The 26,954-nt window shown below is 36.9% G+C and overlaps 5 protein-coding genes across 12 annotated transcripts in view; 2 read left to right on the top strand and 3 right to left on the bottom strand.

Moving 5' to 3' along the window:
• LOC6550515 (ras GTPase-activating protein 1) overlaps positions 1–3,978 on the bottom strand; it is a 52,748-nt gene extending 48,770 nt beyond the window's left edge. Inside the window, exon 1 of the mRNA XM_026981850.1 lies at positions 3,868–3,978. The gene's annotated coding sequence lies outside the window, so the exon portion shown is untranslated. The remainder of the gene's footprint in view (positions 1–3,867) is intronic.
• On the top strand, positions 932–6,411 carry LOC6550511. Of its 3 annotated transcripts, XM_001977950.3 has the most exons (7): positions 932–1,185; positions 1,882–2,322; positions 3,159–3,334; positions 4,590–4,803; positions 4,866–5,190; positions 5,274–5,398; positions 5,458–6,335. In XM_001977950.3, exons 1-7 carry the CDS (start codon positions 1,038–1,040, stop codon positions 5,586–5,588), a joined length of 1,560 nt encoding a protein of 519 aa, XP_001977986.1. In that variant the 5' UTR covers positions 932–1,037; the 3' UTR covers positions 5,589–6,335. The 3 variants fall into 3 exon arrangements, with proteins under 3 accessions (XP_001977986.1, XP_026837656.1, XP_026837655.1); XM_026981855.1 differs by lacking the exons at positions 932–1,185; positions 1,882–2,322; positions 3,159–3,334 and adding an exon at positions 4,385–4,504 and having other exon boundaries at positions 5,458–6,411; XM_026981854.1 differs by lacking the exons at positions 932–1,185; positions 1,882–2,322; positions 3,159–3,334 and adding an exon at positions 4,385–4,504 and having other exon boundaries at positions 4,567–4,803; positions 5,458–6,411.
• Positions 6,410–9,487, bottom strand: LOC6550510 (protein NipSnap). Of its 5 annotated transcripts, none has more exons than XM_015155760.2 (6): positions 9,339–9,487; positions 8,957–9,069; positions 7,641–7,820; positions 7,192–7,485; positions 6,990–7,132; positions 6,410–6,744 (listed from the first exon to the last, which is right to left on the bottom strand). In XM_015155760.2, exons 2-6 carry the CDS (start codon positions 9,010–9,012, stop codon positions 6,596–6,598), a joined length of 822 nt encoding a protein of 273 aa, XP_015011246.1. In that variant the 5' UTR covers positions 9,013–9,069; positions 9,339–9,487; the 3' UTR covers positions 6,410–6,595. The 5 variants fall into 5 exon arrangements, with proteins under 5 accessions (XP_015011246.1, XP_001977985.1, XP_026837659.1 ...); XM_001977949.3 differs by having other exon boundaries at positions 8,957–9,030; XM_026981858.1 differs by having other exon boundaries at positions 8,957–9,030; positions 9,446–9,466.
• A 5,530-nt stretch (positions 9,488–15,017) lies between these two features.
• Positions 15,018–26,666, bottom strand: LOC6550552 (protein Tob2). Of its 2 annotated transcripts, XM_001977948.3 has the most exons (6): positions 26,182–26,666; positions 18,025–18,221; positions 17,277–17,858; positions 17,033–17,209; positions 16,250–16,740; positions 15,018–16,126 (listed from the first exon to the last, which is right to left on the bottom strand). In XM_001977948.3, exons 3-6 carry the CDS (start codon positions 17,427–17,429, stop codon positions 15,235–15,237), a joined length of 1,713 nt encoding a protein of 570 aa, XP_001977984.1. In that variant the 5' UTR covers positions 17,430–17,858; positions 18,025–18,221; positions 26,182–26,666; the 3' UTR covers positions 15,018–15,234. The 2 variants fall into 2 exon arrangements, with proteins under 2 accessions (XP_001977984.1, XP_026837685.1); XM_026981884.1 differs by lacking the exons at positions 18,025–18,221; positions 26,182–26,666 and having other exon boundaries at positions 15,018–16,123; positions 17,277–17,989.
• Positions 18,419–21,004, top strand: LOC6550551. Its single transcript, XM_001977947.3, has 9 exons — positions 18,419–18,738; positions 18,796–18,900; positions 18,960–19,103; positions 19,160–19,271; positions 19,325–19,458; positions 19,511–19,651; positions 19,716–19,898; positions 19,958–20,428; positions 20,532–21,004. Exons 1-9 carry the CDS (start codon positions 18,538–18,540, stop codon positions 20,904–20,906), a joined length of 1,866 nt encoding a protein of 621 aa, XP_001977983.1. The 5' UTR covers positions 18,419–18,537; the 3' UTR covers positions 20,907–21,004.
• Positions 26,667–26,954: the final 288 nt, after the last annotated feature.

Below are 26,954 nucleotides of genomic sequence, written 5' to 3'. Positions count from 1 at the left end.
TAATATTTACCGCAAAACAAATTCATTTTGCAACGCCTTAAAGTTAGTTTTCGTTTATATTATTGTCTGTTTATGTTTTTATTTTGCGACAATATTTTTCTATTAAGACAATGCAAATGAAATCGGGCAATTTCCACAAGGCAAACACATACGAGTATGTGGTTTTCATGGCCAGCAGTTTTAAAAGCTTAAAATTATTCATACTTCTACTAAATCCGGGTCATGCCGCACGGGGCATTTTTTCGGTATTGTATTTGTTTTGTTTTGCTTGCCTCGAGCCAAGAATTAATAGTTCTCTTGCCATTATTTGAATAGTTGAGTCCTATGGGCCTAGATATGCTGATCAAATCATTGTTCAACGGCATTAAACGTCTCCCTCGCAACCTTCTAAGCAAAGGCTATAGCCTGCCATTAAACTGGGTCACACAGATTCACAATATCTTACTGCGGTTTAATAAAAATGAACAGAGAGGACCAAGCTTTAAGATGTTTGGTAAGGTTATTGGCTTTATAAGTACTTTTTTGTTATCCATCGACCACTTGGGAAAAACAACACAAGAAAGGAAATAAAATTGTAGTAACATAACATTGAGAGCAGATTTTTGTAGATATAAATGTATCAAGTTATGTGTCCTGGAGCTTAAGCATTGGGTCACTTTTTCGCCAACTTTCAAATGGCTGACATAAAACAGTACAGACGAACTAAAGTTTATAGTAATTTGCCTACATTTATTATAAGAATTGTAAGTGTAAGGGCAAAGAAATGATTTGCCCCACAATTAATTCAATTATTCTTGATAGTAGTCTTGATATGATTAAACCTACATGTGTGTAGAAAATCTTAAGCAAATTATTCCCCCTAAATACTTTACTACGTTCTCTTGCAGTAATTTAAATGGTAAAGAAAAGAGGGAAATTGTCGCTCAGCGATCGACAAGATTCGGTGCCAGAAAGCAGCTGAGTTTTCTCGGAACTAAGATGAAGGTTACTGATTTCTCTCGAGCACATTCCGTAAGTCACGTCGCCCCGTGCAAAGGATGAGGCTTCCAAAAGGATATAGGACACTATCACCAGCATCGAACGCTGCCCAGACGCTGCCACTCTCCTACAATTCACAAGCCAGTCTGAGCCTTCTTCGGCTGCTCACAATAGTCTCGGTGATTGGATCGCAAATTCATGTTCTATGTAAGTGTAGCCATTAAGTTTCCCTGAACTTTGTTTACAAAAGAGCATTTTAATAACCCTGAAGTCTTTGTCATGACTTCTTTTCCCATGTTTTGTGCTTTTTAGTTACCAATGTAGCATCAGCTAGGGGAAGTTCAATTATTCTTAAGAGAAACGTACGACGGAAATTTAACCATCAATCTTTCCATTTGGGGTACATAAATTTTTCATTGATTTGCGGTTGTGAAATATTTAAACATTTTAAATGGGAAGCAATAAAGAAAATGTGTATGTGGTAAAGAAGAGGAAAAAAGGAAATTAGAAACTAAACTGTTGTTATATAAAATCTAAATTTCACAATTGCAACGGATTAGATTTTATATAAAGTGGCTATAAAAATAATCCCACATATTTACGTCTTTAAACCTTTAGTTATAACTAAAGTTAAAAATTTGTATTTTATTCTGTGAATAGTTAGGACTTTTATTTTTACCATCCCTACTATATTTTTACTCATTTAATAACCTAACCACGTTTTCAAATAGTCCCAAGCCCACAAATATTGCATATTCGTAAGAATTTTGCTTTAAGACAATGGGATAATTTAAAATGTTGTCAGTTTTATCTGCGTAGCTTAACTCACATTTATATGTACATAATTTTTCTGAAGTATTTATTTTATTTATTGTATCTTGTATTGTTTAACCCTTTATCCAGACACGGCATCCGTCGAAACAAAATCCCCCTCCGCAAGTGAACAATCCAGAAACGGCAAGAATCGTACATTACTTTTTGATGACTATAATAAAACTAAATCGACATTATCAACTGCTGATTACCTGTCAGCCACAAGGGCAACCCTTTACGCGTTTTCATCGCAGGATCAGGACGAGGACCATTCCCAATTGCCAGTCGAGGCGTCTAACGCTCCGTACAGTCCCATTCCCACGAAAATGAGTCGGGATAAAATACCCGTGGAGACACCGGGCAGCATGGAGTTTAGCAGCAATAGCCTTCCAATCAAAAATGTAGGGACAACTGATCAGCTAACGACTGTGACCATGCCCACCACAGCATTTGCATCCCTGAAAGTCGACAGGAGTACCATGAAACAGCCAATCGATTCCACGCGCACGAGGAATCATTGGACAGCAAGTGGTATGTGGGATAGCATTGGTAATTTAATTAACAAAGTTTTGATGGAATAACCCATCGTAAATATTGAATTTTAAGCAACAATTTTTTGATCAAAACCAAAATAATAATGGTCGAAAGGTGGATTGCCATACTACGCTGAGCTCGTTATGAAATGTTCAATCCGATTGGCATTCAAGTTTGTGACATTAAATTTTTTGACATTTTTGGAAAAATTTAATAAACAATTCCAGAATTTGAATGAAAAAAAATGATGTAAATTAAATCAGCCAAAAGGTCGTTAGTGTGGCTAAAACGCTGTTACAGTTGCATATTTCTATAGCTATATATTGATTCATATAATAATTAAAAAACCACAAAAATCATAAAAACGTTTTCCTGATTTTCACTCCAAAAATAATATTTTTTGGCCAAAACATTGAAAATAATTGTCCGAATATGGAATACCTGGTTCAAGTCGTATTTAAATTTCAAATTAGTTGGCATTCAAATTTAAAAATATGTATGTTATTTTTGAGATTGATCAAACAAAATTTATCTTTCTTAATTCGCTAAAAACAGATATTGGTCGTTAGCTTTGGGAATAGGTTGTACAAAACAGACAATATTTTATCTGTGTGACTATTTTTAAAAGTGTTATGATAAAAAAGACACGTTCAATATTTGTTTACATCAATTTGTTTCTTCAAAGAAAACGAAAGGTTATATGGCATTTCTTAAAAGAAAGCGCACTAACCACTCTTTGTGTACATATTTACATATGTACGTACATACATACATCCATATGTATACTCTTAATTTGGATTTAATTTTTCGGAAACTTTTTTAAATTTTGGCAGGATTCGCACGTGTCACAGAACGACCACGTAGCAAGCACCACCACGAGCACCACTGGGGACCCTTTTTTGAGGAGCCCATCAACTCGGCAACCTCGGGTGACAACCTCGTTTCCGCCGTACATTTGTTTACGGAAGCGGTGCTCAATTGCCGTGTCGGTATGCTCAAGGACAAAACTGTAAGTGAACCATTTTGATCTGTATGTACATACATATGTACATACATACATGCATACATACATATCTATTGGTTGCACAACTGATTGACTTTACAAGTGATGAAAAAACTGGAAATAATAAGAAATGAAGTATCTCTCACAATATACTCACTATTGTATGTATGTAGTATATACATATTTTCACGTATTTTATTTACTGCACTTAAAAATGACACTCAAAAAACAAAACAAAAAACAACTGGTTCTTTAAAGCCATTTATGCATTTTTTTAAATAAATATAATTTAGTAACTATTTAATTTAAATGCTTTTCTTAAAATAATAACACAAAACGCAACAAAACATAACACGTATTGTGGGTACACATACATACATACACGTATGTACATACATATGTGTACTGGAATATCGGAAGACTATTAAGCACACAACATTTTGCCCGTTTAACAATAAACATTAGTATTATTATAAGTGCAACTTATTACACCGGCCTGCTAGCACTTTCTTATTAGCGTTTTACATAATTGTTAGCACCTTTAAGCACAACACAAAGTAAATCGAAACAAAATGGAATGCTATAGTCGAGTTCCCCTAATATCAGATAGCCGCTTCTCAGCTAGTGGAAGTGCAAACGAGAAATTTCAACATTTTCTGGAATATTATTAGTAATTATGAAGAAAATAATAAAATTACAAAATAATTAAAAATTTTTAAACGTGTGGGCGTGAAAGTTTTGTGCTGTTTGTGGGCGAGAGTTGATGGCAAAAAGTTTTTTGGCAAATCTATTGAAATTTAAAAGATATATAAAAAAGTGAACAAATATCACATTTATTAAAATTGTGGGCGTGACGGTTTTGTCGGTTTGTGGGCGTGGCAAAAAGTTTTTTGAGAAATCTGTAGAAATTTACAAAATATATAAAATAAATTTAAAAATATCACAACATTTTTCAAAAGTGTGAACGTTGCAGTGGACGTGGCAACATTTGGAAACAAACTTGCGCTGCGTCTGTCTCTGGAAGCTGCATGCTTAGTCTGAACATTCCAGCTTTTGTAGTTCCTGAGATCGAGGTGTTCATACGGACAGACGGACGGACGGACATGGCCAGTATACCCTTTTACGGGGTTTCTTTACAGTTTCCGCTTTTTTTTAACCTATATTTTTTTAATATGTGTACGTATGTATTTACATACGTATATACATATATCCGTAATTTTGCGGGTTCTTTAAATCAGATTTGGTATTTACCACTTTCCAGGTCATGTGGGTCAGGCGAACGGCGGAGAAGGTATCGCTCCTGACCGTTGGCAACGTGACTTACAGTGGAGACCCGAGGATTCGGGTGAAGTTCCAGTACCCGAACAATTGGCGGTTACTTATCAATCCCACGCAGACTGAAGATGCCGGAGTTTACATGTGCCAGGTTTCCACCCATCCTCCCCGGGTATTCACTACAAATCTCACTATCTTGGGTAGGGAGCACATTATTTCTAACCTTATCACGAGCCTAACGTGTCAAGCTTTCCACTTTCAGAACCCCCCCTAAGGATAATCGACGAACACGAGAGGGACGTGGGGGATCGTTATTATAAGTCAGGAAGCACCGTCGATCTACAATGCCAAATATCGCGTAGCTTTTTCCAAAAGGAACGTCAAACCATTTTAAAATCAACTGATCCTGCAAACGATGCTGTACAGAAACTAATCAATGACACGACTAGTGAGCTTAATTTAATTGGCAACGCAAATCAGACACAACACAAATTCTCTGGCCAGGATCTGGAGAAATACTTCACCAAATTTATAACCTGGGCAAAGGACGAAGAACCGCTTCAAGGAATGACCAATAGGCGCCTAAGGTAGATTATTACACACAATGCAGTACAATATGACAGTTCCTTAATAAGAATTCTTATATGGATATGATATGTGAACATTGCAGCGTTTCCGATGTATGGCTAACCAGTCGTATCTCCATTGGGGATGCCAAACTATCCGATAGTGGCAACTATTCCTGTTCTCTTGGCAGACTATTTACCGTGATTGTCCAAGTTCAAGTGCTCACAGGTATTAGTAATCATATTTTAGTTAAAATCATACCCCTAATATATGTTGTATGCTTATAGGTGAACTACCCGCAGCTGTCCAGCACAATATAGCATCAAGAACCGAAATCTATTCCCTTGCGATGTTGGGACATCTACTTGTACTCATTTTCCTCTTCACTTGCCTAAAAACTGAAAGTCGACTTTTCTGAGGCTTTAATCTGAGAAGGGACTGCGAAAAACCCATAGCCATTCGATTTTCACAAACAATTATCCAATAATATTAGGTATAAACGAAATTGGCTGGTTCAAAACAACGGTTTTGGGTTCAAAGGTCAGAATCAGAAGGCGATTTCATTACATATTTTTGTTATAGTGCCTACGGTGTATAAGACTTTAAATTTGTTTGGAAAAATATTCTTAAAAATTTGTTTAGAATTCCACAGTCCTAAAAACCAAAACCCAACGGTTTAAAAAAAAGTTCGTCGAACTTGTATTCTAGTTAATTTAGTAATGATGTTGATATCTCGCACACATGTTATGAGGCCTCTTAAAGAGTTAAAAAACTGGCGAGGATAGCAAAATATTTAGTTTACTTTTATGTGACGATTACAAATTGATCGACGTTATTATGTGCATTAATTACATAAGTTTCAACCACTAAGCAGGTAAATCAAATGTATCATACGTTATTATGTGTTATACCACTAATTCACAGTATAACAAGTTTTTTCAAGAAAACAACGATCTGATTAAAACTTTATGCGGTATACTACTTTTTCATCACCTATTTTGCTGTTTGTAATTATGGAATTGGGTGCTTCAGAATTGAATACATTTTTTTAGACTGGTTTCCAAGAATATCCAATACCGTGTACTTTTCTTTGGGATATTTTTTTAAAACCATTATAAAAACATTATAACAGTTTCATAATTGCTTTATTTTATAAAAACAAACTTGGTTTTGTTAAATTCAAAGGTCGCAGGCGATGTACACATAGAGGTTCGTAAAAATGTTGGGTAGAAATTTCCACTTTGACCTTAATTATACTTAAAAAAAAAAATTAAATGATTGCATATGTAGCTGGCATTATTTACAATAACTATTCAACAGGAAAATAGGCGAAGTTGCGTTCTCGAAGTTTCCACAACTAATTTGTTCAGGCGTTGATGAACTCCAATTACTCAGATCGCTAGAAAGTGTAACACCCAGTGCTAATTATTGTGAGGGCGAGAACTCAGTGGGCGCCAGGACACGGCAGTGCATCTCGCGGATTAATGGCACCGTGTAGGCCACACACTCATCCCATCCGGGGGATCGCCAGGCAGCTTCCCTGGTCTCCTTGCGGTCTTGCAGAGATTTGTAACCTATTTTCGAAAGAAAGGCAAATGTGAATGCTTACATTAATGCAAACAGCTTATATACAATGTATGAATCTGCTTGGAGCAGAAATATACCAAAATTATATGGTCAAGACCTGGCCAAATGAATGCAGCATTGAAGAAATGGTTATTTCATTGCTGCATCCTTTCCGCCACCTTTGTACATGATATGCACTGATAAATATCTTTTTGATTTTTGAATTTATAGAAGTAAATCATGATTTACTTACACCAAATGTGGTGGACATTGTACAGTCTTCCGATCTGCGAGAAGAATCCAGCGAATGCTTCGTTGTTATGCTGCCGATAGTTAATGGCGCGGGCCCAGTTGTTTCCCCACTCAATCATGGTGCCAGGGGTCAGTCGGTATGAGCTGAGATAATTGGGTTAATAAGCTATTCATTTTCAAATTAAAAATACCCTACAACATACCGCATTTCGTAAATGTTCTTGCCGGTACGTTTGGCGATCTGCGGCCAGTAGCTGAATGCCAAGAGGTATTGCAGATGACGGGAGCGCAAGAACTTGGAACGCTCCTGCATCAAGCTGAGATACTCTGGATCGTTCCAAAGGTCTTCTTTGGCCTGGTCTATCTTCTCGAAGCCTCCTGTGTACTTCCAAAGGTGCAGGCACTGATCCATGTCGCCCACCTGAACGGACCATGATGCCACCAACTCGCAGGAAAGGTTTGCCTTCTTCTCGTTGATCAAAGCGACGGTAGTTTTGCTGTGAAAGGAAAGACACTTTTAACAATGCTATGGGTATGCTACTTCCGAGAGAGGTCATAACTTAAGGTATTTGAAACCACCTAGAAAGGTGAATCTCAGTACTCGGCAGCTATCTTATTGTACTTTGCAATGCATTTAGTTTCAGTCACTTACTAGTTATTTAAGTAGCTGCCCATGGAATCGGGCCTGACGTTGTGGGTATGAAGGGCATATATGATTTCCTTATCGCTGAGCATGCGACTGTGCGACTCCTTGGTTGGCTCTATTTTCCGAACGAGCAGTTTTGAGAACCATGATTCCGAATCGTTGCAGCTTTGAGTGTTGGACAGGGAGCTACAAGTCCAAATAATGGGTACATTAAACAAGTTATAATACAAAAATACAACGTACATTATCTTAATTATATTACATATTATTATATTATTTGGAATTCCTTCGAATACACTTTTAAAAGATACGTTCTACACAATTAATTTCCGACCCCTTTAGATAAAGTTTTTAATAAGTGTATCATTCAGATTGAAGATATAATATTCAATTTGTGGAAGGGTGCTTATCAATACTCGCTCTAAGTAGGCCAATTAAATTAAACCGAAGGAGAAACGATAAAAAAAAAAACGCTATTTCCTTTATACTGACCTAATAAATTGAAAAAGGCTATTTAATTTTTTTTTTCCAATTTTCCAGAGGAAAATGTATTCACACCTTAAAAATACAGAATATACCCCAGCAGTGTTCATATACGGAGGGTAACTAAAATTCGCACCGTAGTGTTTTTTTGTTTTTGCCTACGTTTTTGCTTGCTGACGTAGCAACGGCATTTTCATATATGTACACATGTATGCACATGTACGAATTTGGAACGAAACATGCATACATATTTACGTGTAGGAGTGTGAACACCAGTGCTGGATAGGGTATGCGATTTGTATAACTACAAGGACGGTACCTAGATAGGTATATTTAATGATAAGTATGTCCGCCAGGATAAATGGTAAGAAATTATTTTTTATTGAGCTTATATTTGTATTTATAAATATATATATATTTGCTTTATATTTATATTTATAAATAAATTTTGAATAAATAAAAGTAATATTTCCAATTTAAGAGACTAATTTGGTATAATGGTTAGTTTTAATAAAAATGAGCACCAAGGTGGGAGTACATTTATATATAAATGACATTATTTAAAGTTCCTGATAAATACTTCAATTTATATACATATAATATGAATTAAATTTGTTATTAAAATCTGATCTTACTAACAAGTTTATATTATATTTTATATATCCCGTTTGTATTGAATTGCAAGGTAATCTAGGCAATTGAAAAGTGCCACAAGCTGGTATCCAAGTACAGGTACCTATGGCTATTCCACAACACTGATTAAATATGTACATGGACAGCACAGCTGTAGTCAATTTTTTGTATTCATTTTTTTAGTATATGCATGTTGTTTTTCTTACCGGACAGCGTTGTTGTTGCTTTTGCCGACGGCCAATAGATTACGTAGCTTTAACATTTTCGATTTATGTAGGATCTGGCGAGTATATATGTATATAGCGATATAGGGTGAAAACTGGAAAATAAAATCAGTAACTGTTATCATCCCAATTCGCCATCTCTCCCACTGCAATGTGTGTACATTATGTGTACTTTAGTCAAGGTGAAGTCAGAGTCATTTTAGCAAGTGCGCCGGTACATGGTCTTTGGTAGCATTGATAATAGAGAATATAGAGCGTTCTCTCGTTTCAACTCTGTCCGATGTCCCCACCCGCTGCGAGTTGTTTCCTCATCAAATTAGTAATTAATTTTCCCCTCTTTCCCTCTTTCCACGCTAGCACTCACTTTATAATTATTTGCGGGAGTGTTACAAACTAAAATAATATTTAAACGAAATGTTAACGTTAAAAGAAAACAAAATAATATGCAGTAGAGCTGGCTTAACCACTGACCGATTGTATCGATATATCGAGTACATGCGACTGACAATCGATAAGAGCATTAGTACTAAATGAGTAATCGCATTTTCGATTCATGTAATATCGATATGGTGTCTTAGTATTTTGCGTCACTTTGGACTTAAACCGTTACATTTCCAATTTATTTCATGCATACTTACCATTATAGGTTTGCTTTAAATTTGAGAGTGATTGTACTAAAAGGTCAATAAACGTTTTTTTGTGAAATTATATATATGTATGTATTTCTTAAATACATTTATGTACATTTGAAATGATATTCAAACTGAAAGCTCCTCTTTTCGTTCAGCTCGTTTTCTTCCTCTGCGCGCACCGGTAAAGAAAACCATGGCGGCACCTCGTGCTAAAACGTTTTAAATGAATTTAAATGTTTTTCGGTATTAAAAGGTACAAGCAGTTAGTTAATAAGATGTGTAATAAGTGATTGCACACCGGTAAACCGGTGTTTAATTTGTTCAATTTTATTTTCAATTCATACCTGTTAGTTTAAAATCGAAATATTTTACGTATTTGCTTGAAGTTCTACAAATAAGTTCTAAACGGGGGAAAAAATGTAACCCAAATCTTAAATAATTTAAAATCACGACGTATCGAATACGCCGAATACGCAGTGAAAATTAAAATCCGTGCCTAGGAAGGGTAAAATGTATCCATTTATTTACGGTACCATTTAGGTACGGTAAAAAGTACTCAACTAATTTACCTTGGTACGTCCATAGGTAAAGTTTTTGAGCTTTTGTTTTGCCGTGAGTACTAATCTTGTAAAAGGACATCTGTTCTCAGAATACTGAATAAGTATGCAACAGTGAGGAGAAAACATCAAACTCTTTTTTTTGTTTTTTTTTAACAATATCCAATTGTTTAAGTCGGTGATCGAAGCAGATCACTGTTTTTGGGTTTGTTCTGTTATAAACAATGCGTTTTATTTATACGATAATCTTTATTCTACTAAAGGTAATACGAAAAATACTCATATGGAAGTTATATTTGTTACTATACATAGTACATACATTTTATATTATTAACCTCTATGTTTATTTCCACACACGTAAGGGGTTTTAAATTGATTGAATATTTCGTTACTAAGAATAGATATACATACACGATTATTGTGTGCTAATGAGGTCACACATATACATTATTTTGTTATTGTTTTGCATGTATGTACATCGTTATTGTAATCACTGATATGCATTAATTTAATTACTTTCTCTTTCGGATTTTTCTGTTCAACGAAAGCCATATACATATATCGATCGGTACCAAAATCTATTTGAATTGAAGTTTAAAACATAATACGTCCATATGCAGTGAATGTATGTATGTATGCCTTCTCAGCCTTTAAATTTAATTTTCACGTTGTTTATTTATTAATATACATACATATAAACATATGCCTCGTTTAACAGAAGATAACTGTACAACTGAGATCACATAAAAGTTCATATCAATTTTTGGTGTTTAGTTGGGAATATACCATATGTAAAATCTAGACACGCATGAGAAAATATCTTTTATCATATAAACTTTTTTAAGCCCGATAACGTGGAAAGAATATAACACTTATGATAGAAAGTACAGTTTCTTATACGTTGATACTTTTTCAGTAGTATGATTATGATATAATTATATCATATATCATATCATATCATATTTTATAATATATTTTTGTATTCCCGCTAACATCCAGAGCTGTGTCCACTAACCAATTTTCGGAAATACTATTTAAGAGTCTGGTTGGTAATGCACATTTAGATTTATGTTGGAAATCGCGTATCAATAAAACAAGTTACCTAAAAAATATATAAAAGTTACATTCGTAAATGAGTTTTCATCTAACTACCTATCAAAATATCTGTACTTATGAACCTTATCGAAGATAAGTGGGCTTAAATATAGTTGATTTCTTATACCTTCTTGTTTTTGTTACATAGCATTGCGTGAGAGATATCTCTTCGTACATTTACATACATATAGAAACATATCTGAGGTATAAAAAGCTGTATTATATCTAATTTTTTGGTTGTCTTCCTTGTAGCTAAATACATGTACCAATGTCGCACTTTACTTTAGTTAGTGAGTTGTTTCTACATCTGGCTTGATCTCTTCAATTTCGTTTTACTTTTTGAATTGTGTGTATTAAAATGTTGCTTGGTGTGGATTTATTTATTTATTTCATATTGTAAAATATGTTTTGGTTTTTCGTTTTATTTTTTTGCTGTTGCTTTTGTATATTTGTGTGTCTACCATAATGGTTCATTATTTGCTTATTAGATCGGTCGGATACAATTTCATCTCGATCGAGTTAAAATTTGAAGTTGGTGGACATCGATGATTAGGCGGATACTTTATCTAAATTTCCCCATCTATATACATATACATATGAATATTTTGCCATTTCTGCAGCGGTTTTTTCACATCTCTGTATCTCGATCTTTATCTGTGCCTTACATTGTTATCACAATCACAATACAATAGTTTTTATAAGCAAGCCATCCCGTATTCTGTTCCAATACTTTGCATCACGTCTCTACATTGTCATATCCATATCTATATCCATATCCATTTCGCTCTATGTTTCAGATCCAGATTCAGGTAAGGATAGATTGGCAGATTGCATATATTTTGGGGCTTTAACTTGTGCCATATGCTTACTTCTTAGAGAATGGCATGTGAGACAATTTCTAACATTATGAATATTTGTTCGTTAGTTGGTTTCATTCAGAGACATACCATTCTGAGACATACAAAAAATACATTGAGAATCCGTTGAGTTGAACCATTTAGAGGCATTCATATGTATACATGTATACGAATATATATATATATATACACATATATATACTCATCATATATATAAAAGTACAAAATTGTTTGGTTTTTATTTTTCGTTTTCTGTTGCAAGTTTCTTGTTTAATTCAAATACACTTTAATACGTCTAAGAAAAAAACGTGCCTAATCCTTAATGTGTGCAAGTGTCAGATGGTGTATGTGTGTGTGTATGTATGTTTGTGTGTAGGTACTTATGCGCTACTATGATCAGAATACAAAAGCTATAGACCCAATGCAATCTATAATCCGCACCCATTACTTTGAGGTGCGACTGATATAGCATTTATGGGGTATTTTGGTTTGGCTTGGCTTTGATTTGACTCTTATTCGTGGTCACAGTAGCTATAATTAGAAGCTTCGTTAAGGTACTTAAATGTTTCATTAAATTTCTGTTTTCAGTGGTAGGTTTAGATACACACATCTGTGGGATGTGTAGGTACATATTCGAATACATTCTCCAAAAAGCTGAAAATCTTCCGCGCTTTCGTTAAGTTTTCCACATTGTGTTTGCTTCTTCGACTAGACAATAAAAACATAACCAGAACACTTACACAAATTACAAATGTTTCTTAGCAAGATAAATAGAGAATGAATTCAGTTGCTTACTCAATTTGTTGTTGTTTATCCCTTCTTTTTTCTACTTTCTTGTCTTAAAAGTACTTTCATACCTTTAGATTTACTATGTATCCATTGAACAACATATATCGAGAAGTGAAATAATACATTCAATGACATATTTACATTAACATTTTGGTTTTCATTTGGGACTTAAAAAAGATGAACTAAAATCGTTTTTCGTTTTTTTTTTGCTTTTTATTTTCCCTTTCAATTAAAGTAAGTATTCATATAGAGCAAGGTATTTTCACATAGGCCCATATAAAAAGTATAAAATTTTTTACTGTACTCGATTTATAAAAATTACAAATGTTCATATAAAAATAGATATATATATACAAAAAAATACGAAGTCAAATGGTAATACATACAATTTAACATACAACAAAAATATAAATGTTTTTTTTTATTATTTATTCAGGTGTTTTTATATGTAAAAGCTTCCATAGCTTGAATAATTTGTATTTAGGGGTAAAAAAGTTTAGCAGTGACCCGACGACCTTGGCACTATCAATAAAATCATACGATATCGTATTACTTCCTATCTGGTATAGGATTTCATTTCGATGAAGTCGAATGATTAAAAAGTTTAAGGCAAAACAATATTTAGTTTATAACAAAACATTTAGAGATTTATTTATCGGAAAAAAGAGATTATGCCAAATGATGGTGGAGTTTGTTTTTCTACTTTTTCTTAGAAAGTGTTTTCACGTGTTCAAAAAAGGTCATTTTTCCTAATCTTTGCATTTTTGAAATATTGTATTTGGATTATAGGTGTGTAGTTAACATAACTAAGAATGTTTCGGAGGAGTTTAGGTTATATCTAATGGTTTGAGCAATTAGTTGTTTTATTTGTATTCGTTTAATCTAATAACTTTCCAGTCTGAAATTGGGAACCCGGACATCTTTAAGAACAAACAAATTTACGTTTCAACAAAAGCTTACCTACCAGAACAATACCTGTGCTAAAGCCAATTTAAATTTATTTTTTTTACAAATTCTTTCGAAACACTTAATTTGTAGTATGAAAAAGTATAGATCTTTGTTTAAATTTTGTATAGTTTTAAAACTTAATACATTTCGTTAACTTTTCTGCAAGCTAGCTCTAGATATATACAAAACAAAAAAAAAAACATTTTATAAAAATACAAAGAATGGGAAGAAGGACTTTTTACTCCAGAAAAACTTTCTTCCCAGGTCAGGATGCTCAGGGTATGCAAGTTGCATCTCTATTGTTGATTAACAATGTTGACTTTTATCAATAAACATATGCATGTTGCTTGTTTCGTTTTCGACGAACTACAACTTGATCTACAAAAATTATCTTATCTTTAGTTTACAACTAATTAAAAACTTAATGTTAAAGTTGATCCTAAGCTGGATAATTAAATATATTTTTATATATACGTTCATATGCATAACAAGTAAAAACAATTAGTTGAGACATTCTAGTTGTTCTCGTTATATATATTTATATTTGTGGTATTATTTCTTGTTGCTTATTGGTTTGTTTCGGTAGATCTTCATCATTTGCTTGTGTGATTTGATTTGGGTGTATCATTCGTACGTGCCTATGGCTACACTCGTACACTCTATAGAGTTGAGTTAATTTTCTATGCATGCTCTTGATACCAGAAAAAAACTTCACTTTGCGAATTACTCTGAATTTAATAACAAAATAAATATTATTAGTGGTTGATATATATCTGTATATACAACTCGTACATATCTACATGTATGGGCCTCGTACGGATGGTACTTTTTGGCCCTATCTATATATATATATATGCATCTGTGTATACATCTGCATACAGCTTCATGCATATATACACATATGCATGCACATATGTGTGTGTGCCTTTCTTGTGTGTTTGATCGTGGGTGTGTCAACATCGTATCGAATCGTTCCTACTGAGATATGCATCCAATGTGCCTGTTCTTATCTGCAAGGACACTTATTACATAACTATCCAAAATGGCAAAAGATGTATGTCCTTGATTTTTAACGACCACGGTATCTTTCCTCCTCAGATGCTTATAATGATAATGATGATATCCATATCTGTCACTCCTAGCCGCTCCTTTTACTTTGCTTCGGTTCCTATCTGGAAATTTGGGGTTTTTTACAGGAAATCGCAAAACTGCATAACAATTCATATTGCTTATAAAGTGCTGACCAGAAAGACCGAAATGCACTAGATACAGATTCATGCCCCGAATAGAACATTCCATTTAGCTTATATATATACATATATAGATATATATATATAGAACTATGGTGGACTCTCTTTGCGGTGATCAACTTCGAGGAAACTCTAGTTAGCAACCAATAGTTGCTGATAGGATGATCCGGTGCCATAGAAGGAGCTTATTCCATCGATCAGTTTGGTATTGCTGTTCGAATTGTTACCATTGTTTCCGTTTGCGTTCGGATTTCCGTTTCCGTTTCCCGAGGAGGAGGACGGTTGTTCCTGTTGTTGAGTTGGATGGCTACTACTGTTGTTGGTGGAGTTGGAAGGAGGAGTGGTTGTTGTTCCTGCGGTTGTGGCTGCCACGGTGGGTGTACTAAGAGGACTGTTCTCCGGCGAAGAGTCCCCGGTGATGGCAACAGCAACGGCCACAGCAGCAGCTGCTGCAGATGACGATGATGATGAATCTTCGAGGACGGCACTACCGCAATCCACATTGAGGCCAAAGCAGCTTTCGCTACTCTTTGGACGATCCATTCCGCTGCGATTCTGTTGCTGCGGATGCTGTTGTGAGTTGGCATGGCCATTGCCAAAGTAGCACGGCTCCAGGTAAGTACTATACTTGTTGGCGCCACCATTTCCTCCTGCGGCGACTGCACCACCAGCTGTACCAGCAGTTCCACCCACAAAGAGACCCAAGCTGCTGGCATCCGCATTGAAATGCGACTCGAAGAGGCTGCGTGGATTGCCAAATTGCGGATACAGATTGATCGCCATGTTTTGATAGTAAAACGAATCGGCCGACGATCCCGCTCCAGCTTGATTCGGATTTCCGCCCAGCGATAGGGGATTCGGGGATAGGGAACGGGCAGGCGAGACGGCATCCAGGCCGCCAAATGCTGCCGATACGGATGATCCGGCGGACGGGACAACTCCATGTCCATGATGCATCTGCTGCTGCATCGCACGCTGTTTGATGTAGTTGGAGAACTCAGTGGGCGACATGCGATAGGCGCTGCTGCGGAATCAGAGGAAGGAGACAGAAATAAGTTAAATGTCAGCTAAAATCTATTCTTGTTGCAAACTATGTATATCCAGCTAAATTATTTCAAGATTATGCTATCTTACTGGGAACATTTACCTGTTTGTGCGCTTGGAGCTGGTCTTCAGCTTGGTGCTACCGAATTTAGTTTGCGCAAAGGTGGCCGTGGTGAATGTCAATGGTGCCTGGGCGCCGCGTTGCATGAATGCCGCTGCAGCTGCATTGGCGGTGCCACCGTTACCGGGTACGGGAACTGGAGCAGTACCAGGACCGGGTGCCAGATTGGATCCGGATCCCGAACCAGAGCCCGTTCCAGAACCCGTTCCGGAAACAGAACTGCAGCTGCCAGAGATCGTGGGATTTGGACTGCCCTTGTAGGTGGGCGAACTGGACGCAGCCGAGTGCGGCGATGATCCTGCTTGGGGCAGTGCCAATGGAAGCGCCTTGGGACTCAAGCTCAGATTGTTCATGGTCGTGTTAACGGCATCGATGGGTCGGAAGCACTGCGCCTCCGGGTTGAACATTTTGGTGACCTCGCGATCTGCCGAATGGCTGTCTTCGTGGCTCTCATTGTTCTCCGTGTAAAGAATCTGATGATTAGAGAATGGATATTACTTCAGAACTATTATTTCCCAAATAGATACAGCACCTTAAAGCTGACTAGACATGGTATTTGATAGGCATTGTGTGACCAAGACACCCTGACATTATTTTAAAAACATAAGTATTGCTATTTCGTTCTATTCAGACTGCTTGGTACAGTATTGCGATTTTCTCGCTCATTTTAAAGCTAGTGGCAATACAAATTCAAATATATCTCTAATAGATATTTATTATATTGGATATAGATAGGTTTTGCTATTGTGTACTATAAATGTTTACCTTCACTGCTCCCTTTTCACCAATGCGGAATGAGACCTCCCCGGGATCAATCCACACCGAAAGTTCGTTTGGTAGGTTTTCTAGGATATCGCCGATCGGTACTCCACTTTCCCTAGCCGCCCTTTCCAGAACCGAATCAATGGGATCCCCGGTCTTCAAGCAGCGATAGGCAGATCCCTTTAAGGTAATCGATGTAAAGTACTATATATTAGAATATGTATCACACATTGTAGGGATCACTTACCTTAAAGGGCTTTTCAGGGTACCAGTGACCCTGGAACTTGTCGCGTAGGGCCTTCTCTAACTCCTCGCCGAATATATTTACACGTCTGCGCGGCAATTTATTGTAGAGATAGGATATGACGAAGTTCAAAGCGACCTGGATTTCAATATGCATCTTGACCCTGCGGCCGAACCCTTCGGTATTCGTTCTTTGGCCTTTCCACGTTCGTTTCACGGACTCCGGCTTGGAATCCGGTTATGTTAGCTGATCTGGGTCCGGATAGCTGCCTGTTGTCGGTGAGGAGTGCAGTTGCAACTGCAGTTGGTGGCGATATCCTAGCGATGAGGAGCGATTAAAGATGGTCTTTGGAGATCACATACACATTGACGTTAATTTGGAATAGTTGACTTTCTCCCTTTTCTTGCATTCGTTTGGTTTTGTTTAATATATATATATTTTTTTTAAATTATTTTTGCCGTTTAAATTTCTGCCTTTTATGTATATATATAAATTGTTGTTGTTGTTTGCTTGGTTTAATATTTTTGGTGGGGGAGGTTATTACTGTTTAGTTGAAGTTTTAGTGTTTCGCTGTGTGAAGATTATCTGTAATTGTGAAAGTTTTGCGACTAGAATGAGAATCGTGTTTTTTTGTAATAGGAAAAGGTGTGTTTCCTTTTCCTTGTTTCAGTTGTCGTAATAAGCGTAGTTGCCTAGATTCTAAATATTTATGTTGTATTTACAAGGCATATCCAAATATTAAATTATGTACATTTGTGTGTATTTATGTGTCTTTATTCCTTGTCGACTTTTATTTGGCCACGGTTATTTTGGTTGTTTTTCCTTTTCTTGGTGGTGCATCTGTAGATTTTCTTTGATTTGGCAATCCGAGCACTCTTTCTTGTTAAAACTTTTCCATTAATCAGAGGATTTTTTGGACTTCCACTTCAATCAAATGACTGACACCTCCTGAAAGATGAACGAAAAATAGACCTTTAATATAAAAGAAATGTTCTTTATAGTGTTTAACTGTATTGTGCAAGTATTATGCAGTTTTTGAAGTGCATCGCACTACAAGCATCGTACTTATTGAGTTTTGTGCAACTTAAACATAAAAAGTAGCCTACAGACTCTGTGTAAAAAACAAGCACACCATCCGAACCCAAGTCACCTACATACATGAGTGTCTATATAAATACAAACACTATCAGAAAACAGACAAAAAAAACATACTGCCAATAACACAATAACAATACACAAATAAATATAAATCCAATAACACAAAATGGCGGCCAAGCGAAACCGCGATGCGGATATCGTGAAACATAAGATGGACCTACGGGTCCGGTTTAAAAAGTTGGTTCGGGCTGTCATTATGAACCAGACATGGCTTTCCGATGAAGAGGAGCAGGGTATCTCAATGAATGTGAAAAAGAATGTGGCTTTGATGCGCCAAAAACGAAAACCGGGCATGTTGACCTTAGCGGTACGAATAACTTCTTGTTTAAGGCTTGTAGACTGCTAAAATGATACAAAACCACAGGATAAGGCACTATTGCGTTCAAATCCCGCTTTTAGGACAATTGAGGAACGCAAAAAGTTGTGCATATTAATAGCAGGACTAAATTGTTTTTCTAGAATTCCACCGGTAAGGGGAAAATTAAAGAAATTAATATAGTTCACCAAGATACTCCATATCGAGCTTAGAAAATTAGAGCACGCATGGTGCCTGTCCTAAAGTTTATGTCCATCAATGAACCACGTGTGATAATCAAAAATGGCGATATGCCTATCTCCGTCTATTTCATATTGAATGGTGAAGTCGAGATGAAAAAGAACATATACAATAAGGTAAGATTCAGCAATAAACAAGATATCTGGTCAGATGTTGTCCCTTTCTTGGTTAGGCTACAAAACAAGAAGATGCCGTTGCGGAAGCTATTTTTGGTCCAGGAGATTGTTTTGGAGACGTGGAAATGGTTGAGGAATGCCCAAGAATGAACACTTATTTAGCCCTGGGTAAGAACGGAAAGTTAACAATATTTAAGAATCGAAACCATAATTTTCACTAGCTAGTTGTGAGGTTTTATCAATATACGATGTGGACTATGAACGCATCCTGAAGCCACATATGTTGAAACAATGGAACGAAAAGAAGCTTGCATTAAAGGCATTTGATTATTTTGATTTTTTGTCTCCGGAGCAGGTGCGTCTAGTTCTACGAACCTGTCAAATTTATAACGTTTTTCGCACGATAGATAATTCTGGCTTGCAAGTACTCGTACTTGGTTCAATATGAGCCCCTAGAGACCATTTATATGGGGGATACGGACTCATTGGGTTATGTGCGATTTGTTCTTAGCGGAGAGTGTGTAATATTGCAGTGTCTAAGTATGAAGGTGAGTACAACATTGCAATATAATCATCTAGATACAAAAATGATGAATTCCTTTTGTCACTTAGGTCACCAACGCAGAAGGAGAGGTCAACTACGAGCTGACCGAAATAAATAAGAATGAGGGTCTTGAAATGTTTCAGTCTTGGAAAGACGTTACCAGTCGTAACTCGTTTCTAGATATACAGGACATTTTGGCCTCTTCCACCTCCTCTGAGGAAGTTGAAGGCGGCACAAAGAAGAAACAAGCGGTAGCTAGCCAACACTACTTCATTGTCTTCACATTTCGCCACTAATGAACTTTGCATAGATGCGCAAAATGGGCCTGGCGGAAATTCAAAAGTTTTGTGGCATTCGGACCTCTAACACACCATCTCGAAAAAAAACAAAGCCGAGGAGAACCTTGAATACGGCGGCACAGGCCAGAAAGACTCAATTGATACAGTCGCTGCGAAGAGGAACTCCTTGGCTGCCAAGTGTACTACCTATTGGCGACGATGACGATGACGACGACGACGGACATCTTGATGAAGATTATTTGGACTACGCCGAGGATGGTCCCTATGATGAAATTGATACGGACAATAGCTCATATGATTCATCCACGGAATCCAATGTCTCCATGGATCGTACCCTAGTGCAAGTGCAGCTTAAACGGCACAGCGCCGAAAGCAGCACTGTCTCCGAGAAGAAAGTATCCAGTTCATCGTCAGAAATATTTACGGCGAGTTCGGTGACCAATGAAAAGACTTTAATAGACGAGAGCGCCAAACCAGTCAAAGTAGGTATTAAGTAAAAGTAAACTATTTGGATATCAAACAATATATCACTTAGATGTTTAATCTGCAGATCTGCTTAATATTTATCGACTCTATCCCTTGCAGCAGCCCGTTGAGACTCACTTTATAGACGTGGGCTCACTAACCTACGGTAGTATATTTGGATTGGGCGAAAAGATGGAACATCGCGTGATAATGGCCCGTACTGTTGTTCAGTGCCTGCTCCTGCCGCGCTTCTGGCTCCTTGAAGAGGAACAGAATCCGGGTAATATTTGGCACCGCCGTCGTTTTTACTTCGAGTGCAACGTGCCCTCGCGTCAGGACTTGTTTACCAACTTTCTTAAGACCCGGCAATGGAACAAATTCCGTCACGACTACATTGAAAGCCTGCTAAATCGCGAGGAGAAGGGCAACATTACCAAGGAGGAGGATATACCAATTATGTGTCGTATCGTGGAGACTAGCGATGATGCTTCATAGTTGAAGAACCAATGTTTTTATCCAAATTCTCTGTTTCCTAATTGTTGTACCCAAATAAAACTGGCCTTTAAATTTGCGTGTAATCAAATAGAAATAATTGCCATTGTAATTTAGAAGAATTTTAGTAGAATTTTTTTTACTTGATATTAAATTCAGTTAGTTATTTATCAATGCATTTTCTGCAACGGCTTACCCAGCCAATTTGTGTTCTTATAGTATGTGCTTGCGCTCTTCCTACGTCATTCTAGGAATTTGGGTTAACTGTTTATCCGAGTCGGGAGCTGTGCCTCAAAACGGAACTGCCGAGTAGTCGGTGCCAATGCATTCGGGAGTGAAACTGGAGCACAGCTGAGCGGTAGGCCGAAGTAGGACGAACACCCACATAACGGTAACGGGCGCTCTCAGCGCTCTCCACGCTCTTTACGCAGCTGATCCGAGGACACACGAAGCGCATTTCTTGGCCTTCGGATGTGGAATCCTTGCAAGCTGAGCCATTTCCATTTAATAGGAATTGAGAGAGGAAAACATCGGCAAAAGCAGATGATAAGCCCTGAAGCAATACACTGCGAAAAACGAGTGCAATTTGTGTGCTAACATCGGCTTAACCTTAAGCCTAATAGGCATTCAACTATAATCCTAAATCAATCACGGCAGAGTTTAATTTAGTTAGATTTGAGTTATTTTTTCCGTACATGAAATATCTTTGGATCCCTGCTTAGCATAATTTTATTCAGCATTTTAGTAGAATTATCTTTTTTTCTCTGATTTTCACTCACTTTTCTCCAGAGTGCGTGGGTCCCAGTGCGCAGTAACATAACATACATGTACATACATACGTCACAGAGACCTCAGCCCGCCCACACAAATATTTTTTTTTAGCACTAGTGCAGCTGTGTTGATGCAGCGGGGTCATGCGTGTTTGTATGCGTATCTAATGCATGTACATAACCTGCTTTTTGCATTTTATAAACCAATTGAAGGCCAAATGCCATACAAGGCATAGCCGTTACGAAGGTTTGGCATTTGCCTTCAGAGGGTTATTGATGATAATGGTGGACAATGGCTTTATTAAACTAATGACTATCGGTTGATCTAAGTCTTAGTTCCATGGCAGATCTAGGTAATTTTGCCCTTTGGGTTGTGTGCAAGAGACAAGTTGTGCGATGCGACAGCGTAAAGGTTAAAGGTCAACCAGACTGCACCTAAAATCATTTTAAAATATTTCCATACGCGTGTAAGGATATACATGTAATTTCATTGCATACCTTAAGGCATATGTTAATTAAAAGTTATTACTGCTTCTACCAAGCATTAAAGTATATTCCATTTATTCCATAATTAACGCAACGCAATTAATTTATGAATTGCTATAAGGGCACCTACATATGTATATGTACATGTGTATATTCACTTGCCTGTTGATCACAAAGTATGTACTTTAAGGGGTAAACAACGTGTCCTTAGGTTTTACACGGCTCTGCTTTAATAGGGTACTTTCAAACTGTATATTTCATTTTGTTCTTAGTATTTATTCACTTTTTGGGAGCATTTTTAATTCCCAAAGCAGGTGTTTCGAACTTTATCACTAAAACAAACTCCGTCGAGAGCCGAAGGCGCTGCTACGTTGACATTTTTAGCTTATAATTTCATAAATACATCCCCAAGCTCGGATTCCTTACACATCCTTGCATATATTTTGTATATATAAACATTTCTATATATATTTATATATTTAGGTTGCTGTTGCTCGTAGTGACTGGAACGGGCAGAGAAAGTGAACTCTCTCAGCTGATGGCCTTTCTCTCACCCTCACCGAAAACGGTAACACAACGGTATCTCTCACTCTATCTCTCACTTTTGACACTCTCCGTGAGCGAAAATGCACTCTTCAATGGACTGTGTGTGTGCACGAATGTGCGAGTGTGTGTGTGTGCCGCTCTTCACAACATAAAATCAATAAAATCTGGGCCACCAGTTTTAAAGGTTGATTTAAATAACAAACAATTCTTAAGCCAAAATGCCATATAGGAAAACTCCACCTTCTGGCTATATAAATGCATATATATGCATACATACATATACATATATATGTACATATTTAGAATTACTTATTGTGACGACCGCACAGTCAAAACGATGAAGCCTCCAAATTCCATTTACCGCGCCACACCGTTACCGCAAATAAATACTACAAACATTTAAAGACGTATTTTCCGTGCCTTATGTACTGGCACATAAGTGAAAATAGGGCTTTTCAAGTTCACTTGGCTAGCACACACACACGCGCATTGGGGAGTATGTACATAGAATAATGTATTTGCTTACATAACTTTGCATTCAAATTGCATTCGCATAAAAATCAAGGCAGCTAAACAATTAGATAACATAAGGCTTGGCTCTAGCAAGAAATGTCCTTCGTTACAAACTTTAAAAAGTATTTAGGATTCTGAAGTCAAGTAACAAATGTGTGCAGTCACAAAATTTGTTGATTCTTTAGCGCACTTCCTAAGTAGAAAAGTTCTTGTTTTATTTTTAAGCATTTATCCAGTTGCAAATTTTTTCTAATTAACTGCCTTTTTTATATGCAATAATTGTAAGAAGCACTAAGACGAACTTATAGCTTTTATTCTGAGTGTATGTATTTTTTTGTTTACACAGGGCAATTCGTTTATGACAGCGCTTTTGTCTACAAATTAGCGAAATTGGAATCAATTAAGTTAAGCATTCAATTTGCGTGTCTGCGTACAAGGTAACAAAGGGTATTTAAAGTACGACTACTTGCAGAACAAAATTGGCTCGCTTTTAAGATAATTAGATGGGGCTACACAAACGTTCATACAGCTGTGTATTTTATAATCATCTGTTTTTCATCTAGGTTTTATACAGGTGGTTTCTCCAAGGCATCTAAACAGATGCCAATTATAGGTAGATAAGGTGCATTGGATTTAGCGAGTTCTCGATTATTTTGACCGTTTCTCTTTAATGTAATTTTGTTGGACCTTTCGATGGGTCAATGCACATATGTATGTACATATGTACATATACAACATACAATCAGCTCTGCAATCGACAACTGATTTGGCTGGCTTGTTTTCATTTCCTTATTTATTTCTCATTTGATTTGCATAGCAGTGCAATTAACATCATTAAATCATTACCACTGCAGCTCAAGAGTCTGAAGTGCCAAATCTAAATGGAAATGTGACCGACCGACCGTTGTGCAAACACACCAATCGAAGTAATTACCGGGCCCCATTACATAAAGCCTACGTACATACATATGTATAAGTTAATGTATATGTATGTACGAAGATCTGGCTGGACTCAATGTTTACTGCGCTGAATTCTATCGCACTAGATATGTGTATTTTTATCGACTACAAACAAAAGAGAAATGCTATACGATTTTCAATACATTGCATAACCTGCTTTGGGGGTTTTCCTTGCAGCGATTTGCTGGTAAAATCACACTCACACGTTATATTGCGCATTCGAAACTTGTGGATTGTAGACATTGTGCAGTACTTCAATTTACAAGATCATCACAAATTATTTTTAGTTATTGCTTTGCAGCCCTATTTCCCGCAGTTTTATCGAGCGTTGTGGAGCAAGCGTTGCTCTAATTTTTCCCCGACTGTCGCAGGGGTATATTTTAAACAGCGAGAGAGAGAGGGAGCGAGCGAGAGAAAAGGAGAGATAGACGAGACCGAGTGGGGAAAAGCAAGAAAAAATAGAAAAAATGAGAGACCCTGGTGCTCGAGACAACACAAAACAGCTGACCGACAAACTGCGTATGTGCTTGTGTGCCTGAACTATTGGCATTCTCTCACTTCCTCTTTATTTTGTTGCTGTATTATTATTATACTTTTTTACTTTTGTTGTTGTTCACCTATGCACCGCAATTTGCCAAAATCTTAAGCATAACGCACCATAATCATATGAGGCCACAAAAACACAGTCAGCTGTTCGTATTTAGACGCAACAGCAAGATGTTGGCACATTTTACATCACAATAGCAGCGAACAAATAAAAAAAATTTTAGGCACATGATTCTCTATCGTTTATCTGAGCACACACGAAAATTGAAATGACAAATACACTGCCATGCCGGGAATGCCCATGCAATACACACTTGAGTGTGTGCAGTACACAATATCTTTTTTTTTCGCTGTATGTATGAAAGTACATAGATACAAATAAGCTTGCGACGAACCCCGCGACAAAATGCCAAATGATGGTCTTCTGACTCGATAGTATTTGTCTGGCACAAGTTCGTAATTCGGTTTGGTCGAAATTCATTTCATTTCATTTGTTCTTTGGCAAAAATGCAAAAGCAGCTGCAGTCGGTGGTCACTATGCTCTCAAACTTGCAACAATTGCCATCGAATCATCGATGTTGTCTCAGATAAATAAATAAAAAAAAGAGCAAAAAATTGCGCAAATGAAATCACACACATGCACTATTATAGAATTCGTCTTTTGTTGTGCAACAACTATAGAAAGATACAGTGGAACCTTACTAGCACGACCATCTTCAGAGACGTGAAAGTTACATATAGTATAGCGACAATTTCATATTGCTTGACGCAATACTGAGCACTTGTTCTGAATTATGGTACAGAATGGTAAGGTGGTCTGCAGATTCGAGTTAGGAAATACGCACTGTATTTGGAGCTTGCCAGCGCAAATATCAGCTGTCAGCTATAGCTTTTAAGCACGACAACAAATTGGGAGGAGCTAGATTAAGGAGATCAATTTGCATTTGCTTCGAATTTCCTCCCAAATCAATATCCATATATCGTACAATAATAATCAGAGCTCAAGCCAACTAAAGTACCCTACAGTAAGTGGATTGGGTGGGTGTTCAAATTTTGTGCACCCTTCGTTAGTTTGAGTGCCGAGCCCTTTCATAATTTGGGTTATGAAAGTTCGAAAGCAAGGGAAATATACATAGCTAGTTCCCTGGAGTCGGGCTCTCTACCCAATGTTGGTGAAGAACAGCTGTCCCTTTCGGCGCTGAAAAGCCCAATGCTCTAGTGAGCACCATAACGACAACAAAACAAGAAGATATGAAAACAGCCGAGCGAAAGTGAGAGAACCGATGCTCCATCTCCTTTTTTGTGTTTTTTTTCCCTTTTTTTTTCTATCACAATCATTGTTATTGTATTTTCTGTGGTTGCTGCTTTCTCAATTTTTGCACAGCACACACAAGAATACACTTATATTGCATTTTTTTTTTCGAACAAAATAGATAAAAAATTGTATTTAAACATACATATATTTTTTTAAATACCGGTGCAATCTGCTGATGGTAATTTCGTGTTTTCGATTTACTGGATTTTTTGGTGGTCGTCGTTGTATTAAACGAAGGATTTAGCGAGTTATGTATAAAATACCTCAGTTGTACCCAACTAGTATGCTATTGTTTTATTTTTGTGTGGGTATATGTGCTCGGATGTCTATTTATTATTTTCTTGTTTTATGTGGGTTTATTGGGATTTTGTTGGTTTATGTTTTTGGATTTCTTGTTGTATTCTAGTTTTCTATTTTTTTGTTGTTGTGAAATGTCTCTGCCCGTTACTTAATTGTAGCACACGCCACTTAGCAAGGGCCGAGTGAAGCGTCCGTAGTTCTTGAAATCGGTTTAGTAACTGAGACTGAATTGACGCGCGAACGGGCCTCAGTGAACCAACAACAAACATGTGCAGACGCACACTTCGGCACTGGCACCACCACTACCACCACAGTCATGCACATTCGGCACTACTCACGAATCACTTACGAAGGTAAATGTTCTAAACTCGGTTCGGTTTCTCTCCCTTTCTCTCTCTCTCTGGTACTTGCACCCACGGTTGTCATTTTAGCGTCTATGCTGGATTGTTATAAATAAAATAAATAATAATGCGGGCCCGTTAGATAAGAAATCATAGCTTCGTTGTTTTTAAATCAAAATGAATTTCTTTTTCTTTTCGGTACAATACATAAGTTTTTTTTATAAAATTACTACAACGCTGGGAAAAAAGATTTTTTCTGCAAAATATTTAGCAG

Source organism: Drosophila erecta, unplaced genomic scaffold (assembly GCF_003286155.1).
Source record: "Drosophila erecta strain 14021-0224.00,06,07 unplaced genomic scaffold, DereRS2 tig00000126-arrow-pilon, whole genome shotgun sequence".
In the NCBI taxonomy this organism is placed as follows: domain Eukaryota; kingdom Metazoa; phylum Arthropoda; class Insecta; order Diptera; family Drosophilidae; genus Drosophila; species Drosophila erecta.
The sequence above is the reverse complement of the archived record's forward strand: the minus strand, read 5'-3'. Positions and strand labels throughout refer to the sequence as shown.